This window comes from Nerophis ophidion, linkage group LG10 (genome assembly GCF_033978795.1).
Source record: "Nerophis ophidion isolate RoL-2023_Sa linkage group LG10, RoL_Noph_v1.0, whole genome shotgun sequence".
NCBI classification, from domain to species: Eukaryota; Metazoa; Chordata; class Actinopteri; order Syngnathiformes; family Syngnathidae; genus Nerophis; species Nerophis ophidion.
In genome coordinates this window covers 55225839-55246828 of record NC_084620.1, presented here as the reverse complement: position 1 = coordinate 55246828, position 20990 = coordinate 55225839, and the positions used below count along the sequence as shown (strand labels likewise).

Here is a 20990-nt window from a genome sequence, read left to right as displayed (position 1 = left end):
AAAGTGCTATATAAATATAATTCATTTCACTTCACTTTGTGTTATAAGAGTAAGCCTTGCAAACATTTCTTGTTACATTTCACCTGTTTGCTCTTTTATACCACTTTTTATGTTTTTAAAATTTTTTCAATTGTATTCTTAAAATGTGCTGTGGGGCCGCTAAAAAACAGCCCGCGGGCCGCACTTTGGACACCCCCGACATATATATGAATAGATCTATACATTTTCATGATGCAATACTGTATAAAAACACAACACACACACTACAAAAACCCATTAGCTGGATGGCTCGCCACAAATATGCACACACTCACACAGGATTTACGTGTGTGTGTGTGTGTGTGTGTGTGTGTGTGTGTGTGTGTGTGTGTGTGTGTGTGCTGGAGGTCAGCTCCGTGGCGGGAGGAAGCAGCTGCTGCGTCCGCGGGCAGAAAAGAATGAGAGCTGACCCGATTTCTTGGACATAGCCCACCCACCCACCACTGGTTGGCCACAGGACCGCTTTCTACTAATCCTGTGGCGGCCATATTGGACCCCAAGACCTTTGGCCAGAGCATTTTAGGGACAGACCACCTTTCTTCACAAGGCGTATATTTAAATGATGCCACTTACTATGTGCAGAAGCTTGAGAACGTCCACAAAGCTGAGGAGGGAGAGAGAGCACAAAGAGGCGTCATGAAACTGGCTGCTCAGTAAGCCAGGTTCTCTGCCGTTGTCGCCGCCACTCACACTTTCTCCGAGCTCATGATCTCCTGGGCAATGTGCACCACCTTCTTCCTCTTGGTCTCGTCCTCCAGCTGCAGGGGTGGAGCAGACATTGAGACGGGTGCGCGGGGACCCGACATAATAACACGCCGGACTGTAGTCAGTTGGAAGCGTGTCTTAATGAAATTAAACAATGGATGTCCGCAAATTTTTTGCAACTTAACGCCAAAAAAACGGAAATGCTGATTATCGGTCCGGCTAGACACCAACCTCTATTTAATAATACAACTTTAACATTTGACAACCAAATAATAAAACAAGGTGACTCTGTAAAAAATCTGGGTATTATCTTCGACCCAACTCTCTCCTTTGAGTCACACATTAAAAGCGTTACTAAAACGGCCTTCTTTCATCTCCGTAATATCGCTAAAATTCGCTCCGTTTTGTCCACTAAAGACGCCGAGATCATTATCCATGCGTTTGTTACGCCTCGTCTCGATTACTGTAACGTATTATTATCGGGTTTCCCCATGTCTAGCATTAAAAGATTACAGTTGGTACAAAATGCGGCTGCTAGACTGTTGACAAGAACAAGAAAGTTTGATCACATTACGCCTGTACTGTATATACCTTTATATACATATATACATACATATATACCTATACTGGCTCACCTGCACTGGCTTCCTGTGCACTTTTCTTTTTTCTCCTATGTCCCCCCCTCCCTTGCGGAGGGGGTCCGGTCCGATGACCATGGATGAAGTACTGGCTGTCTAGAGTCGAGACCCAGGATGGACCGCTCGTCGGGACCCAGGATGGACCGCTCGCCTGTGTATCGGTTGGGGACATCTCTACGCTGCTGATCCGCCTCCGCTTGGGATGGTTTCCTGTGGACGGGACTCTCGCTGCTGTCTTGGATCCGCTCTGAACTGAACTCTCGCGGCTGTGTTGGAGCCACTATAGATTGAACTTTCACAGTATCATGTTGGACCCGCTCGACATCCATTGCTTTCGGTCCCCTAGAGGGGGTGCCCACATCTGAGGTCCTCTCCGAGGTTTCTCATAGTCAGCATTGTTACTGGCGTCCCACTGGATGTGAATTCTCCCTGCCCACTGGGTGTGAGTTTTCCTTGCCCTTTTGTGGGTTCTTTCGAGGATGTCGTAGTCGTAATGATTTGTGCAGTCCTTTGAGACATTTGTGATTTAGGGCTTTTTAAATAAACATTGATTGATTGATTGATAATGACGGCATGCGGCGCTAACATGATGCTGTGGACACTGCGATGATGATGATGATGTGATTTGTGAGGTAATAATAGTCTCGGGTCTGATTAATGTCTGAATGTGACAACCCGCAGCTGGTAGGGCGCGGGCACGACGCTATCAGACAGGTCAGTCCAGGCAAGGCGATCTATTTATGAACGTCTTATCTCCATGGGAACAATAACACACAAGTGTGTGGACAAAAACTGTTATGTTTTTTTTAGTTAGATTCCTCATTAAAGGCCTACTGAAAGCCACTACTAGCGACCACGCAGTCTGATAGTTTATATATCAATGATGAAATATTAACATTGCAACACATGCCAATACGGCCTTTTTAGTTTACTAAATTGCTATTTTAAATTTCCCGCCAAGTGTCCTGTTGAAAACGTCGCGGTATGATGACGCGTGCGTTTGACGTCACCGGTTGTAGCGGACATTATTTTCCAGCCCGATCCAACCTATAAGTAGTCTGCTTTAAATGCATAATTACACAGTATTCCGGACATCTGTGTTGCTGATTCTTTTGCAATTTGTTCAATTAATAATGGAGACGTCAAAGAAGAAAGATGTAGGTGGGAATCTTTTAGCCTTTAGCCACACAAACACAGCCGGTGTTTCCTTGTTTAAAATTCCCGAAGATGAAGCTTTACTATGGATCAGAGCGGTCAAGCGAACATGGATCCCGACTACGTGTCAACCGGCAGTTTTCGGTGAGAAAATTGTGGTAATAAGTCGCCTCTTACCGGAGACATCAGCGGAGCTTGTGTCCTGCTGCAGCGGCCATGACTTCCCTCAGAGACTCTGGCGTCAAGACACCCGTGGCCACACCCCTCCGACTTTCAGGTAATATTTAATCTCACTAGAACACTAGCAACACAGTAGGCAGATAAGGGATTTTCCAGAATTATCCTAGTAAATGTGTGTAATAACATCTGAATCGCTCCCACCGCAATCGCCTTTTTTTTTTCTTTTCTACTCCTTCACTCTAAATTTCCTCATCCACGAATCTTTCATCCTCGCTCAAATTAATGGGGGTATTGTCGCTTTCTCGGTCCGAATAGCTCTTGCTGCTGGAGGCTATGATTGTAAACAATGTGAGGATGTGAGGATCCCTACAACCCGTGACATCACGCGCACATCGTCTGCTACTTCCGGTACAGGCAAGGCTTTTTTATTAGCGACCAAAAGTTGCAAACTTTATTGTCGATGTTCTCTACTAAATCCTTTCAGCAAAAATATGGCAATATCGCAAAATGATCAAGTATGACACATAGAATGGACCTGCTATCCCCGTTTGAATAAGAAAATCTCATTTCAGTAGGCCTTTAACTAAACATTTCAGTAGGCCTTTAACTAAACATTTCAGTAGGCCTTTAGCTAAACATTTCAGTAGGCCTTTAACTAAACATTTCAGTAGGCCTTTAACTAAAGTCCAGTGCGCCGTGGGGCCCTATTGTAGTTAGAGATGTCCGATAATGGCTTTTTTGCCGATATCCGATATTCCCCAACTCTTAGGTACTGATTCCGATATCAGCCGATAGCGATATACAGGTATGCAGTCGTGGAATGAACACATTATTATGCCTGATTTTGTCGTGATGCCCCGCTGGATCCATTAAACAATCAATGTAACAAGGTTTTCCAAAATAAATCAACTCAAGTTATGGAAAAAAATGCCAACATGGCTCTGCCATATTTATCATTGAAGTCAAAAAGTCCATTGTTTTTTTAACATGCCTCAAAACTGCAGCTTGGAATCTGGGACATGCTCTCCCTGAGAGAGCATGAGGAGGTTGAGCTGGGGGGCGGAGGGGTAGAGGGTAGCGGGGGGTGTATAGTGTAGCGTCCCGGAAGAGTTAGTGCTGCAAGGGGTTCTGGGTATTTGTTCTGTTGTGTTACGGTGCAGATGTTCTCCCGAAATGTGTTTGTCATTCTTGTTTGGTGTGAGTTCCCAGTGTGGCGCATATTTGTAACAGTGTTAAAGTTGTTTAAATGGCTGTTGCCTTGTATTCACTTGTTTGTGTGAAATGCCCTAAGGGGAGGAGTATATTTATAGCTAGAATTAACTGACATTCAAGTATTTCTTATATACATATATATATATATACAGTGGGGCAAAAAAGTATTTAGTCAGCCACTGATTGTGCAAGTTCTCCCACTTAAAATGTTGACAGAGGTCTGTAATTTTCATCATAGGTACACTTCAACTGTGAGAGACAGAATTCAAAATCCAGGAATTCACACTGTAGGAATTTAAAAGAATGTATTTGTAAATTATAGTGGAAAATAAGTATTTGGTCAACCATTCAAAGCTCTCACTGATGGAAGGAGGATTTGGCTCAAAATCTCACGATACATGGCCCCATTCATTCTTTCCTTAACACGGATCAATCGTCCTGTCCCCTTAGCAGAAAAAAAGCCCTAAAGCCAGTTTGTTTGTTTGTTCACCGCAAATCAACAAGCGTAGATTTTTCGGTGTATTACTGTAAATGTCAAAACGGCAGCACAGTTTATTACAGTAAAAAAAAAGTACCTTTTTTTTTTCATTTAAAAAAAAATGCTGTAAAAACCACAGGAAATTTGACAATTTGACCATGAAATTTATTGCTACTTTTACATTGCACAAATATGATGGATAACTTGCTTTGAAATCATTATTACTAGTATTTATTTTTATTTAAAAAATTGTTTGAATGTTTGATATTATATTTTTGCATAATTAGACAATATTTAAGTTAACATAATTTGTCATTGAATGGAATACATATATTTTTCTTCTCCCAAAATAGAAAGAAAGAATAAAATTCGCTCCATTTTGTCCACTAATGACGCCGAGATCATTATCCATGCGTTTGTTACGCCTCGTCTCGATTACTGTAACGTATTATTTTCGGGTCTCCCCATGTCTAGCATTAAAAGATTATAGTTGGTACAAAATGCGGATGCTAGACTTTTGACAAGAACAAGAAAGTTTGATCACATTACGCCTATACTGTATATTCCTTTATATACATATATACCTTCATATATATCTATACTGTATATACCTTTATATACATATATACCTATACTGTCTATACATATACATATATACCTATAGATATACCTATACTGGCTCACCTGCACTGGCTTCCTGTGCACTTAAGATGTGACTTTAAGGTTTTACTACTTACGTATAAAATACTACACGGTCCAGCTCCATCCTATCTTGCCGATTGTATTGTACCATATGTCCCGGCAAGAAATCTGCGTTCTAAAGACTCCAGCTTATTAGTGATTCCTAGAGGCCAAAAAAAGTCTGCGGGCTATAGAGCGTTTTCCATTCGGGGTCCAGTACTCTGGAATGCCCTCCTGGTAACAGTTCGAGATGCTACCTCAGTAGAAGCATTTAAGTCTCACCTTAAAACTCATCTGTATACTCTAGCCTTTAAATAGACCTCCTTTTTAGACCAGTTGATCTGCCGCTTCTTTTCTTTTTTCTCCTATGTCCCCCCCTCCCTTGTGGAGGGGGTCCGGTGCGATGACCATGGATGAAGTATCAATCAATCAATCAATGTTTATTTATATAGCCCCAAATCACAAATGTCTCAAAGGACTGCACAAATCATTACGACTACAACATCCTCGGAAGAACCCACAAAAGTACTGGCTGTCCAGAGTCGAGACCCAGGATGGACCGCTCGTCGGGACCCAGGATGCACCGCTCGCCTGTGTATGGGTTGGGGACATCGCTACGCTACTGATCCGCCTCCGCTTGGGATGGTTTCCTGTGGACGGGACTCTCGCTGCTGTCTTGGATCCGCTTTGAACTGAACTCTCGCGGCTGTGTTGGAGCCACTATGGATTGAACTTTCACAGTATCATGTTAGACCCGCTCGACATCCATTGCTTTCGGTCCCCTAAAGGGGGGGGGGGGGGGGGGTTGCCCACATCTGAGGTCCTCTCCAAGGTTTCTCATAGTCAGCATTGTCACTGGCGTCCCACTGGATGTGAATTCTCCCTTCCCACTGGGTGTGAGTTTTCCTTGCCCTTTTGTGGGTTCTTCCGAGGATGTCGTAGTCGTAATGATTTGTGCAGTCCTTTGAGACATTTGTGATTTGGGGCTATATAAATAAACATTGATTGATTGATGATTGATTTAGTAAGAACAATTACGGTAATTAATTGAAACATATTACTGCCAGGCTTTCGAGGGCCAAATAAAATGAAGTGGCGGGCCACATCCGGCCCCCGGGCCTTGAGTTTGACACCTGTGCCAAACAACAATGGGACACAAACATTAGCATTTGGGTCTGTACAAAAAAGCGCTTAATAGCAACCAATTGGGCTTATATAGCGCTTTTTTGTACAGACCCAAAGCACACACACACTCATTAGAACGAGAGAGAAGTCATGAAGCATTCAATCCACATGAACACTTTGGTGGTAAGCTACATGCCCTTGGTAAAGTCACATAAACATGGCTGCCCAATTTACGCCAACGGCCTTTCCGACCACCCCCAAATATTTATTCACATTCATACAAGAGTGTGGGTGGCACTGGAAGTCTGAAGGTTGAGGACGCGTCTTGCCAAAGGACACAACGGCAGATGGGTGGGGGACTGGCTAACATCATGCTCGGTTAGGATATTCACTGAAGAAAAACAAAATGATCACCCTTACAACTTCCACATTAGTAACTGACTGACGGACATTTTTGTGAGCTCCAGTCTGGCGAAACATGCCTTTTTTGTTGATACTAGTACAGTAATTATATATATATATATATATATATATATATATATATATATACACACATACATATATATATATATACATACATATATATATATATATATTATATATATATATATATATACATACATACATACATACATACATACATACATATATATATAACATCCTTTTCTGTTTTTATTGGAGACTGTACTCATGTTTGGAGACTATTTTGTTGACAAACAGTGAGCCTCACTGTCGTCTTTCTCTCCTTAAAAGCCGCCACTGTCCTCTTATTATTTACACACTGCACATTTTGTAGATAGCTGTCCGCGGGTTTATCTCGGATAAATTAAAGTAGGAATAAAAATAAATGATGATGATGATGATGATGATGATGATGAAAGTACGTCCACATCGCACACATGCTGCCTCGGCTCTACACCGTGAGATAGTCTGGTGTGCCGTGGGAGATAATCGAATTTCACCTATTTGGGTTAAAAATATTGTTTGCAAACCGGTAATTATAGTCCGCAAATGATGTATTGTTAATGAGTGTCGTTGCTGTCTAGAGCTATGCAGAGTAACTGTGTAATACTCTTCCATATCAGCAGGTGGCAGCCGGTAGCTAATTACTTTGTAGATGTCGGAAACAGCGGGAGGCAGTATGCAGGTAAAATGTGTACAATGCTTAAACCAAAAGTAAAGAAAAGGTGACTGCCCCCGAAGAAAAGGCATTGAAGCTTAGGGAAGGCTATGCAGAACGGAACTAAAACTGAACTGGCTACAAAGTAAACAAAAACAGAATGCTGGACGACAGCAAAGACTTACTGTGGCGCAAAGACGGCGTCCACAATGTACGTCCGAACATGACATAACAATCAACAATGTCCACAAAAAGAAGGATAAAAACAACTGAAATATTCTTCATTGCTAAAACAAAGGAAGACTTGAAACTGCTACAGGAAAAAGCCACCGAAATAGGAGCGCAAGACAAAAAGTAAAACACTACACACAGGAAAACAGCAAAAAGTGCAAAATAGTCAGGGTGTGATGTGACAGGTGGTGACAGTACACCTACTTTGAGACAAGAGCTATAGTCATGCATGCTTGGTTATACTTTAAAGCATGGGTGTCAAACTCTGGCCCTAATTTATTTGGCCCTTGAGGCAATAATAAATTAAAATTAGAGCTGGCCCGCCGGTATTATACAGTGGCAGTGCGGCTGTATCACCGCATTCAACGCTAATTCTCATACTTGCCAACCCTCCCGATCTTTCCAGGAGAATGACGGATTTCAGGGCCCCCCCCCCCGAAAATCTCCCGGGGCAACCATTCTCCCGAATTTCCACCCGGATAACAATATTGGGGGCATGCCTTAAAGGTACTGCTTTTAGCATCCTATACAACCTGTCGTTACGTCCGCTTTTCCTCCATACAAACAGCGTGCCGGCCCAGTCACGTAATATATGCGGCTTCTACACACACACACAAGTGAATGCAAGGCATACTTGGTCAACAGCCATACAAGTCACACTGAGGGTGGCCGTATAAACAACTTTAACAACACACTGTGAACCCACACCAAACAAGAATGACAAACACATTTTGGGAGAACATCCGCACCGTAACACAACATAACAAATACCCAGAACCCCTTGCAGCACTAACTCTTCTGGGACGCTACAATATACACCCCCGCTACCAAGAAAACTCGATTTTGCCAGTCACTATAAAGTTATATAAGCCTTGCTTGTTCAATATTCAATGCAAAACTTGTTTGGGTCCCTATTAAAAGGTTAAGATTTTCAACTTTGGCCCGCGGCTTTGTTCAGTTTAGAATTTTGTCCCATTCTGTATTCGAGTTTGACACCCCTGCTTTAAAGTCATATCCAACAATTGCGACGACGAGTTTACTTTTTTAATGATTTCTGCTGGTGGTGTGCCTCTGCATTTTTTCAACGCAAAAAATGTGCCTTGGCTCTAAAAAGGTTGAAAAACACGGCGCTAGACAACCCTGTTCGTATTGCTTACGTCATTTGGTTTCGGTGAGCGCAGTCTTATTTCGGCGGCCGAATTTTCGCTGCATCGCTGGTTAATAGTACACAAATATTAAGCTATATACATCAAATTAAACTATATTAGACTTTACTGGTAATTTGTTTCCATGTAAAAAACCCTCATTATTAAAGGCCTACCGGCTTTTATTTTGCCGTGGTGAGCCGCAATGATCAATTACAAGTAGAGCAAACCCTCAGCACTAATCCATTTATTTTATATATCAGTAGAGATGTCCGATAATATCAGACTGATGATTTTATCGGCCGATAAATGCTTTAAAATGTAATATTGGAAATTATCGGTATCAAAAAGTAAAATGTATGACTTTTTAAAACGGAGTGGTACAAAGCGCCAATAAACCTAAAAGGCACTGCCTTTGCGTGCCGGCCCAGTCACATAATATCAACGACTTTTCACACACACACAAGTGAATGCAAGGCATACTTGGTCAAAAGCCATACAGGTCACACTGAGGGTGACCCTATAAAAAACGTTAACACTGTTACAAATATGTGTGAACCCACACCAAACAAGATTGACAAACCCATTTCGGGAGAACATCTGCACCGGAACGCAACATAAACACAACAGAACAAATACCCAGAACCCCTTGCAGCACTAACTCTTCCGGGACGCTACAGTAGACACCCTTAACCTCCTCATGCTTTCTCAGGGAGAGCATGTCCCAAATTCCAAGCTGTAGTTTTGAGGTATGTTAAAAAATAAAAAATGCACTTTGTGACTTCAATAATAAATATGGCACTGCCATGTTGGCATTTTTTCCCATAACTTGAGTTGATTTATTTTGGAAAACCGTTAATGCATCCAGCGGGGGGGAATCATAACAAAATTAGGCATAATAATGTGTTCATTCCACGACGGTATATGTCAGTATCGGTTGATATCGGAATCGGTAATTAAGAGTTGGACAATATCAGCAAAAAAGCCATTATCGGACATCTCTATATATCAGCAATTCTCAAAGTATGGTATTAGTAAGCGCATCGTTCTACTGCATGGATGTCAAACTCTGGCCCGCGGGCCAAAATTGGCCCGCCGTTTAATTTCATTTGGCCCTTGAGCCAATATCAAATTAACATTAGAGCTGGCCCGCCGGTAACACCACATTCACCGCTAATACTCATACTTGCCAACCCTCCCGATTTTCCCGGGAGATTTCCGAAGTTTAGTGCCCTTCCCAAAAATCTCCCTGGGCAACCATTCTCCCGATTTCCACCCGGACAACAATATTGGGAGTGTGCCTTAAAAGCACTGCCTTTAGCGTCCTCTACAACATGCAGTCACGTCCTCTTTTCCTCCACATAAACAGCATGCTGGCCAAGTCACATAATATATGCGGCTTTCACACACCCATACTTGGTCAACAGCCATACAGGTCACACTGAGGGTGGCCGTATAAACAACTTTAACATTGTCACAAATATGCGCCACACTGTGAACCCACACCAAACAAGAATGACAAAACACATTTCGGGAGAACACCCGCACAGTAACACAACATAAACACAACAGAACAAATACCCAGAATCCCTTGCAGCACAACTCTTCCGGAATGCTACAACATACACCCCCCGCTACCACCAAACCCCGCCCAGCTCAGTTTTATTTTATTTTCGAATTTATTAGCCTGCGGAAAAAGTAAATGTTGATATTTACCTCAGAAGGCTGCAAATAGAAAAGAAGCATTCATTTTTTAAATTACGCTTTATTTAATATACCACTGATGTTTTTTCGTTTGTTTTTTGAAAGTTGATTTTGCACTATTACGTTATATAAGCTCTACCTGTTCCATGGGAGGACGCCCGAGTACCCGGAGGGAACCCAGCCAGTCACGGGGAGAACATGCAAACTCCACACAGAAAGATCCCGAGCCCGGGATTGAACCCAGGATTACTCAGGACCTTCGTATTGTGAAGCAGATGCACTAACCCCTGTTCCACCGTGCTGCCCTATTTAAGCCTTGCTTGTTCAATATTCATTGCAAAACTTTTTTGGGTCCCTATTAAAAGGTTAATTTCTTCAACCTTGGCCCGCGGCTTTGTTCAGTTTTAAATTTTGGCCCACTCTGTATTTGAGTTTGACACCCCTGTTCTACTGGTACGCCAAAGAATCACCAGATAGTAGTTTTTTATCTTACTATATTCAAACATTGTGTAATGCTACAGTGGCCAAAATATTAAATATACTTGTTAAATAAAACCTCTGCTTGTTTTTAATGAATACTCAGAGCTACTTTAATGTTGGTCATTATGGTGGCACTTGGAAGGCAAAGTTTTTTCTGAGGTGGAGAATAGGTTGAGAACCACTGTTACATATGATATTATGTATTCATATATTTATTTAACGCTTATATAAAAATGTAAACATATAGACCAGGGGTGCCCACACTTTTTCTGCAGGCGAGCTACTTTTCAATTGACCAACTCGAGGGGATCTACCTCATTTATATATATCATTTATATGTATTTATTTATGAAAGAGACATTTTTGTAAACAAGTTAAATGTGTTTAATGATAATACAAGCATGTGTAACACATATAGATGTCTTTCTTTCACGAAGACAAGAATATAAGTTGGTGTATTACCTGATTCTGATGACTTGCATTGATTGGAATCAGACAGTAATGATGATAACGCCCACATTTTCAAATGGAGGAGAGAAAAAGTTGTCCTTTCTGTACAATACCACATGAAAGTGGTTGGTTTTTGCCATCTAATTCATCCAGCTTCCATACACTTTACAAGAAAAACATTGGCGGCAAATTCCGTAGCTTGCTTGACTTACATTCACGGCACCCGAGGGTCTTGTGAGATGACGCTGGCTGCTGCCAGTTAATTATTATGAAAAAATGACAGAGAGGAAGGCGAGAAACACTTTTTATTTCAACAGACTTTCGCGCCGTCCCTTCCGTCAAAACTCTAAAGGCCGACTGCACATTTCCTATCTTCACAATAAAAGCCCTGCTTCATGCTGCCTGCGCTAACAAAATAAGAGTCTCGGAAAGCTGGCGTGCACATCACAGGGATCGCTTGTGCACGCCAGTTTTCCAAGACTCTGTATTTAGTTAGCGCAGGCAGCATGAAGCAGGGCTTTTATTGTGAAGATAGGAAATGTGCAGTCGGCCTTTAGAGTTTTGACGGAAGGTACGGCGCGAGAGTCTGTTGAAATAAAAAGTGTTTCTCGCCTTCCTCTCGGTCATTTTTAATAATAATGATCTTGCAGCAGCCAGCGTCATCTCACAAGACCCTCCGGTACCGTGAATGTCATTTAAGTGACGTCTTGGTGATGATTGATGATCACTAATTTTTAGGTGTATTTTTTTTAAAAGCCCGGCTGGAGATCAACTGACACACCCCCCGCGGTCGACTGGTAGCTCGCGATCGACGTAATGGGCACCCCTGATATAGACAGTAAATAATATATAAATGTTGCTATATGACAAGCTGTACCTTGATGTTTGAATGCATGCTAACGAGCCCAGAATAAGATGGTCCATGTTTACCTGTCTGTCGACCTCCTCCATGTGCTCCTTGCTGGAGGTGGAGCTGTTGTCCTCGTCATCTGAACTGTGGGCCTCGTCCTCCTCACTGTAGACGTCTTTCCTCGGCCAGTCGCTGCGCAACAAAAGTCAGTGTTTTTAATATGTTTCTTTTTTTTTTTTTAAGACTTATTAAGCCTGGAGCTGTCTTTTTCAGTGTGTGTGAGACATTGAGGTCAGGCCGCAGAGTGCAAGCACAAACGTGTCGGCCTCTGATGTTTTTGATTTCATTCTGTGGGTCTGTTGGAACCTGAATCATCACCCTGGCTGTGGATGAGAACTATTGATGGTCTCTCTTACCCAAAAGGCCTGTGGGCGTGTGGCGTGGAGCGTCAGGTACAGGGCGCCACTTGTTTACAGCCTGACAGACACTTAGCAACCGCCGTGGTCGCTCTCCATAATGCAAACACGTTATAAACACCTGATACAATTAACGGTTGTGTTAGTGCCGCCGCCATCAAGCCCAATCTTGACCACAAAGACTCATTTGAGTCAACATTTTTAGTGGGGGCCCTGAGGGAGACTTTAGGGCAGGGGTCACCAACGCGGGCACCAGGTCGCCCGTAAGGACCAGATGAGTCGCCCGCTGGCCTGTTCTAAAAATAGCTCAAATAGCAGCACTTACCAGTGAGCTGCCTCTATTTTTTAAATTGTATTTATTTACTAGCAAGCTGGTTTCGCTTTGCTCGACATTTTTAATTCTAAGAGAGACAAAACTCAAAAAGAATTTGAAAATCCAAGGAAATATTTTAAAGACTTGGTCTTCACTTGTTTAAATAAATTCATTTATTTTTTTACTTTGCTTCTAATAACTTTCAGAAAGACAATTTTAGAGAAAAAATACAAACTTAAAAATGATTTTATGATTTTTAAACACATATACCTTTTTACCTTTCTTCCTCTTTTTTCCTGACAATTTAAATTAATTTTCAAGTATATGTATATTTTTTATTGTAAAGAATAATAAATACATTTTAATTTAATTCTTCATTTTAGCTTCTGTTTTTTCAAGAAAGAATATTTGTGAAATATTCCTTCAAACTTATTATAATTAAAATTCAAAAAAATTATTCTGGCAAATGTACAAAATCTGTAGAATCAAATTTAAATCTTATTTCAAAGTCTTTTGAATTTCTTTTAAATTTTTTGTTCTGGAAAATCTAGACAAAATAATGATTTGTCTTTGTTAGAAATATAACTTGGTCCAATTTGTTATATATTCTAACAAAGTGCAGATTGGATTTTAACCTATTTAAAACATGTCATCAAAATTGTAAAATTAATCTTAATCAGGAAAAATTACTAATGATGTTCCATAAAATCTTTTATTTTTTTCAAAAAGATTCAAACTACCTGGTTTTTCTACTCATTTTTATCGGTTGAATTTTGAATTTTAAAGAGTCGAAATTGAAGATAAACTATGTTTCAAAATAAAATGTTCATTTTTTTTGCCTTTTCTCCTCTTTTAAACCGTTCAATTAAGTGTTTTTTTCATCATTTATTCTCTACCAAAAAACCTTCCGTAAAAGGGAAAAAAATGTACGACGGAATGACAGATAGAAATACCCATTTTTTAAATATATACATATAGATTTATTTATTAAAGGTAAATTGAGCAAATTGGCTATTTCTGGCAATTTATTTAAGTGTGTATCAAACTGGTAGCCCTTCGCATTAATCAGTACCCAAGAAGTAGCTCTTGGTTTCAAAAAGGTTGGTGACCCCTGCTTTAGGGTGTGTTCATTTACTTTTATCTATACCATCCATCCATTTTCTACTGCTTATTCCCTTTTGGGGTCGCGGGGGCGCTGGCGCCTATCTCAGCTACAATCGGGCGGAAGGCGGGGTACACCCTGGACAAGTCGCCACCTCATCGCTACTTTTGTCTAAAAGCGCCAAATTTGGCACAGGTGTAGCTCAGGACATACTTAAATGATTTGGCTGGGGCGCCCGCGCTGGTGGCCTTTGGGGTTGCCACAGCGGCTGATCCAACATGGCCACCACCCGAAAACGCTTTAGCCTCTACATTTGAACCAGATGAGCTACAAATCCAAACTTGGTGTTAATTTTATGTGTTTTGACAATTAGAAATATGATGGAAAAATCATCTTTATGATCGGGTGTCCCAATGATCCTAGGAGCTATGTTGTCCGGGGGCATAAAGCCCCCTGGTAGGGTCTCCCAAGGCAAACAGGTTCTAGGTGAGGGATCAGACAAAGAGCAGCTCGAAGACCTTTATGAAGAAGAAACATCATGGACCCAGATTTCCCTCGCCCGGACGCGGGTCACCGGGGCCCCCCTCTGGAGTCAGGCCCGGAGGTGGGGCACGATGGCGAGCGCCTGGTGGCCGGGCCTGTTCCCATGGGGCCCGGCCGGGCACAGCCCGAAGAGGCAACGTGGGTCACCCCTCCAATGGGCTCACCACCCATAGCAGGGGCCATAGAGGTCGGGTGCATTGTGAGCTGGGCGACAGCCGAAGGCAGGGCACTTGGCGGTCAGATCCTCGGCTACAGAAGCTAGCTCTTGGGACGTGGAACGTCACGTCACTGGGGGGGAAAGAGCCTGAGCTAGTGCGCGAAGTCGAGAAATTCCGGCTGGATATAGTCGGACTCACTTCGACGCACAGCAAGGGCTCTGGAACCACTTCTCTCGAGAGGGATTGGACCCTCTTCCACTCTGGCGTTGCCGGCAGTGAGAGGCGACGGGCTGGGGTGGCAATTCTTGTTTCCCCCCGGCTCAAAGCCTGTACGTTGGAGTTCAACCCGGTGGACGAAAGGGTAGCCTCCCTCCGCCTTCGGGTGGGGGGACGGGTCCTGACTGTTGTTTGTGCTTATGCACCAAACAGCAGTTCAGAGTACCCACCCTTTTTGGGAACGCTCGAGGGAGTACTGGAAAGTGCTCCCCCGGGTGATTCCCTTGTCCTACTGGGAGACTTCAACGCTCACGTTGGCAACGACAGTGAAACCTGGAGAGGCGTGATTGGGAAGAATGGCCGCCCGGATCTGAACCCGAGTGGTGTTTTGTTATTGGACTTTTGTGCTCGTCACGGATTGTCCATAACAAACACCATGTTCAAGCATAAGGGTGTCCATATGTGCACTTGGCACCAGGACACCCTAGGCCGCAGTTCCATGATCGACTTTGTAGTTGTGTCATCGGATTTGCGGCCTCATGTTATGGACACTCGGGTGAAGAGAGGAGCGGAGCTTTCTACCGATCACCACCTGGTGGTGAGTTGGCTGCGATGGTGGGGGAGGATGCCGGACAGACCTGGGAGGCCCAAACGCATTGTGAGGGTCTGCTGGGAACGTCTGGCAGAGTCTCCTGTCAGACAAAGTTTCAATTCCCACCTCCGGAAGAACTTTGAACATGTCACGAGGGAGGTGCTGGACATTGAGTCCGAGTGGACCATGTTCCGCACCTCTATTGTCGAGGCGGCAGATCGGAGCTGTGGCCGCAAGGTAGTTGGTGCCTGTCGGGGCGGCAATCCTAAAACCCCTTGGTGGACACCAGCGGTGAGGGATGCCGTCAAGCTGAAGAAGGAGTCCTATCGGGTCCTTTTGGCTCATAGGACTCCGGAGGCAGTGGACAGGTACCGACAGGCCAAGCGGTGTGCAGCTTCAGCGGTCGCGGAGGCAAAAACTCGGACATGGGAAGAGTTCGGGGAAGCCATGGAAAACGACTTCCGGACGGCTTCGAAGCGATTCTGGACCACCGTCCGCCGCCTCAGGAAAGGGAAACAGTGCACTATCAACACCGTGTATGGTGCGGATGGTGTTCTGCTGACCTCGACTGCGGATGTTGTGGATAGGTGGAAGGAATACTTCGAAGACCTCCTCAATCCCACCAACACGTCTTCCTATGAGGAAGCAGTGCCTGGGGAATCTGTGGTGGACTCACCTATTTCTGGGGCTGAGGTCGCTGAGGTAGTTAAAAAGCTCCTCGGTGGCAGGGCCCCAGGGGTGGACGAGATCCGCCCGGAGTTCCTTAAGGCTCTGGATGCTGTGGGGCTGTCTTGGTTGACAAGACTTTGCAGCATCTCGTGGACATCGGGGGCGGTACCTCTGGATTGGCAGACCGGGGTGGTGGTTCCTCTCTTTAAGAAGGGGGACCGGAGGGTGTGTTCCAACTATCGTGGGATCACACTCCTCAGCCTTCCCGGTAAGGTTTATTCAGGTGTACTGGAGAGGAGGCTACGTCGGATAGTCGAACCTCGGATTCAGGAGGAACAGTGTGGTTTTCGTCCTGGTCGTGGAACTGTGGACCAGCTCTATACTCTCGGCAGGGTTCTTGAGGGTGCATGGGAGTTTGCCCAACCAGTCTACATGTGCTTTGTGGACTTGGAGAAGGCATTCGACCGTGTCCCTCGGGAAGTCCTGTGGGGAGTGCTCAGAGAGTATGGGGTATCGGACTGTCTTATTGTGGCGGTCCGTTCCCTGTACGATCAGTGCCAGAGCTTGGTCCGCATTGCCGGCAGTAAGTCGAACACATTTCCAGTGAGGGTTGGACTCCGCCAAGGCTGTCCTTTGTCACCGATTCTGTTCATAACTTTTATGGACAGAATTTCTAGGCGCAGTCAAGGCGTTGAGGGGTTCCGGTTTGGTAACCGCAGGATTAGGTCTCTGCTTTTTGCAGATGATGTGGTCCTGATGGCTTCATCTGACCGGGATCTTCAGCTCTCGCTGGATCGGTTCGCAGCCGAGTGTGAAGCGACCGGAATGAGAATCAGCACCTCCAAGTCCGAGTCCATGGTTCTCGCCCGGAAAAGGGTGGAGTGCCATCTCCGGGTTGGGGAGGAGACCCTGCCCCAAGTGGAGGAGTTCAAGTACCTAGGAGTCTTGTTCACGAGTGAGGGAAGAGTGGATCGTGAGATCGACAGGCGGATCGGTGCGGCGTCTTCAGTAATGCGGACGTTGTACCGGTCCGTTGTGGTGAAGAAGGAGCTGAGCCGGAAGGCAAAGCTCTCAATTTACCGGTCGATCTACGTTCCCATCCTCACCTATGGTCATGAGCTTTGGGTCATGACCGAAAGGATAAGATCACGGGTACAAGCGGCCGAAATGAGTTTCCTCCGCCGTGTGGCGGGGCTCTCCCTTAGAGATAGGGTGAGAAGCTCTGCCATCCGGGAGGAACTCAAAGTAAAGCCGCTGCTCCTTCACATCGAGAGGAGCCAGATGAGGTGGTTCGGGCATCTGGTCAGGATGCCACCCGAACGCCTCCCTAGGGAGGTGTTTAGGGCACGTCCAACCGGTAGGAGGCCACGGGGAAGACCCAGGACACGTTGGGAAGACTATGTCTCCCGGCTGGCCTGGGAACGCCTCGGGATCCCCCGGGAAGAGCTAGACGAAGTGGCTGGGGAGAGGGAAGTCTGGGTTTCCCTGCTTAGGCTGTTGCCCCCGCGACCCGACCTCGGATAAGCGGAAGATGATGGATGGATGGATGGATGATCGGGTAGGTCTGGACACCTAATTAGCATATTTCCAAGATGGCAGCTACGTAAAAATTAAGTGTACCTTAACTTTTGATACTTTTGGCAAACTATTTTAAGTTTTTGGAGCATCTGAAACACACTGAAATGATCAGATTTATGATCATGTATTTATTAGAGCACTTTAATTTCCATATTAACAATGTAGCCATTATCTACCAACTTTAAAGGCCTACTGAAAGCCACTACTAGCGACCACGCAGTCTGATAGTTTATATATCAATGATGAAATATTAACATTGCAACACATGCCAATACGGCCTTTTTAGATTACTAAATTGCAATTTTAAATTTCCCGCAAAGTATCCTGTTGAAAACGTCTGTATGATGACGCGTGCGCGTGACGTCACCGGTTGTAGCGGACATGATCTTTTGGCCCGATCCAAGCTATAAGTAGTCTGCTTTAATCGCATAATTACACAGTATTCTGGACGTTTGTGTTGCGGAATCTTTTGCAATTTGTTCAATTAATAATGGAGACGTCAAAGAAGAAAGATGTAGGTGGGAAGCGGTGTATTGCAGCGGACTTTAGCAACACAAACACAGCCGGTGTTTCATTGTTTACATTCCCAAAGGTGAAGCTTTACTATGGAACAGAGCGGTCAAGGGAACATGGTTCCCGACCAAATGTCAACCGGTGAGAAAATTGTGGTAATAAGTCGGCTCTTACCGTAGACATGAGCGGAGCTTGCGGACTCTCTTACCTCCTCCAACCGACTTTCAGGTACCATATAATCTCACTAAAACACTCGTAACACAATAACCAGATAAGGGCTTTTCCACAATAATCCTAGTAAATGTGTCTAATAACATCTGAATCGCTCCCACTGCCCTTGTCTTTTTTTTTTCTTCTAGTCCTTCACTCTCACTATCCTCATCCACGAATCTTTCACTTGCTCAAATTAATGGGGAAATCGTTACTTTCTGGGTCCGAATCGCTCTCGCTGCTGGTGGCCATGATTGTAAACAATGTTCAGATCTGAGGAGCTCCACAACCCGTGACGTCACACCGCACATCGTCTCCTACTTCCGGTACAGGCAAGGCTTTTTTATTAGCGACCAAAATTTGCAAACTTTATCGTCGATGTTCTCTGCTAAATCCTTTCAGCAAAAATATGGCAATATCGCGAAATGATCAAGTATGACACATAGAATGGACCTGCTATCCCCGTTTGAATAAGAAAATATCATTTCAGAAGGCCTTTAAATCTGGGGTATGTTGCACCTCATTGTGTGGATGTGAGGGTGCATGCACCAACAATGAGGGTCCTGCACACTAACCTAGATGTGCACACTTGGTGCAGCTTTTGTCAATTAATTGGGGAACAAAAACAACAACAACCCCACCACCCCCCAAAAAAATTGAAAAATAAAATAAAAAAAATAAAAAAAGGAGAGAAGACAGCCTTCACATAGCCAAAGAGTAGTTGCCCTTTAAGCGAAACCAAAGTCTTCAAAATGTCATAACCAAAGCCCCCCCCCCTACCCCGACATTTCATATAAACGTTAGAAAGGAATCATGCATGTTGCACCAGGTTTTACTCATAACAATGCCCAAGTTACGTCCAATGTCTTCAGAATAGCAAAACTCCACTTGGAAATATGAAAGTTAGGGGTCTAGACACATCCAAAAATAAAAATGAGCATTCCAACACATTTGTAATTGTGAAAAACACAGGAAATTTGTTTCAAATGTTAGAGACAAAAGCTATTACAAGTGGCGGCCATATTTGATTGGCCGCTGTGGCGACCCCAAAGGTCACCGGCACTGGCGCCGTAGCTGAATCATTTTAGCATGCCCTGAGCTACACCTGTGCCAAATTTGCCGCTTTTAGACAAAAGTGAATGAAAATATCCCTAAGGGCCTCCACTATTTCCCACTGTGGGCATTTAGAGATCCCCTCAAGTTCGGTGCCGTGGGAACTCGAAGGTTCTCGGTCATAAAAAACATAAATATATATATATATATATACATATACATACATATATATATACATATACATACATATATATATATATACATATATACATATACACATATATATATATATATATATATACATATACACATATATATATATATATATACACATATACACATATATATATATATATATATACACATATATATATATATATACATATACATATATATATACATATACATATATATATATATATATATATATATATATATATATATATATATATATATATATATATATATATATATATAAATATATATCCATCCATCCATTTTCTACCGCTTATTCCCTTTTGGGGTCGCGGGGGGCGCTGGCGCCTATCTCAGCTACAATCGGGCGGAAGGCGGGGTACTCCCTGGACAAGTCGCCACCTTATCGCAGGGCCAACACAGATAGACAGACAACATTCACACTCACATTCACACACTAGGGCCAATTTAGTGTTGCCAATCAACCTATCCCCAGGTGCATGTCTTTGGAAGTGGGAGGAAGCCGGAGTACCCGGAGGGAACCCACGCATTCACGGGGAGAACATGCAAACTCCACACAGAAAGATCCCGAGCCTGGATTTGAACCCAGGACTGCAGGACCTTCGTATTGTGAGGCAGATGCACTAACCCCCCCTTCCACCGTGAAGCCCAATAATCCTGTATAACAGACTGTATTATTACTATTCATATGTGAATAATGCTGTATAATAGACAGAATTCAATGATTTGCAAATCCTTTTCAACTTATATTCAATTGAATGGACTGCAAAGACAAGATATTTATTGATCACACTGAGAAACTACTTTTTTTTTTTTTGCGAACAATCATTAACTACCATGAATTGATTAACGTGGACCCCGACTTAAACAAGTTGAAAAACTTATTCGGGTGTTACCATTTAGTGGTCAATTGTACGGAATATGTACTGAACTGTGCAATCTACTAATAAAAGTATCAATCAATCAAACTTAGAATTTAATGGCAGCAACACATTGCAAAAAAGTTGTCAGAGGCATTTTTAACACTGTGTTACATGGGCTTTCCTTTTAAAAACACTCAGTAAATGTTTGGGAATTGAGGAGACACATTTTTCAAACTTTTCAGGTAGAATTCTTTCCCATTCTTGCTTGATGTACAGCTTAAGTTGTTCAACAGTCCGGAGTCTCAGTTAGGCTTCATAATGCACCACATATTTTCATTGGGAGACAGGTCTGGAC

General features: G+C 43.4%; 1 protein-coding gene across 2 annotated transcripts in view; it reads right to left on the bottom strand.

Moving 5' to 3' along the window:
- Nucleotides 1-20990, bottom strand: part of LOC133561026 (FYVE, RhoGEF and PH domain-containing protein 6-like) — a 68485-nt gene that overhangs the window by 30574 nt on the left and 16921 nt on the right. For both annotated transcript variants that reach the window (XM_061914157.1, XM_061914158.1), the window contains exons 3-5: nt 12274-12385; nt 730-797; nt 613-643 (exon numbers count right to left, since the gene is read on the bottom strand). In XM_061914157.1, coding sequence (XP_061770141.1) covers nt 613-643; nt 730-797; nt 12274-12385 — 211 coding nt within the window. The remainder of the gene's footprint in view (nt 1-612; nt 644-729; nt 798-12273; nt 12386-20990) is intronic.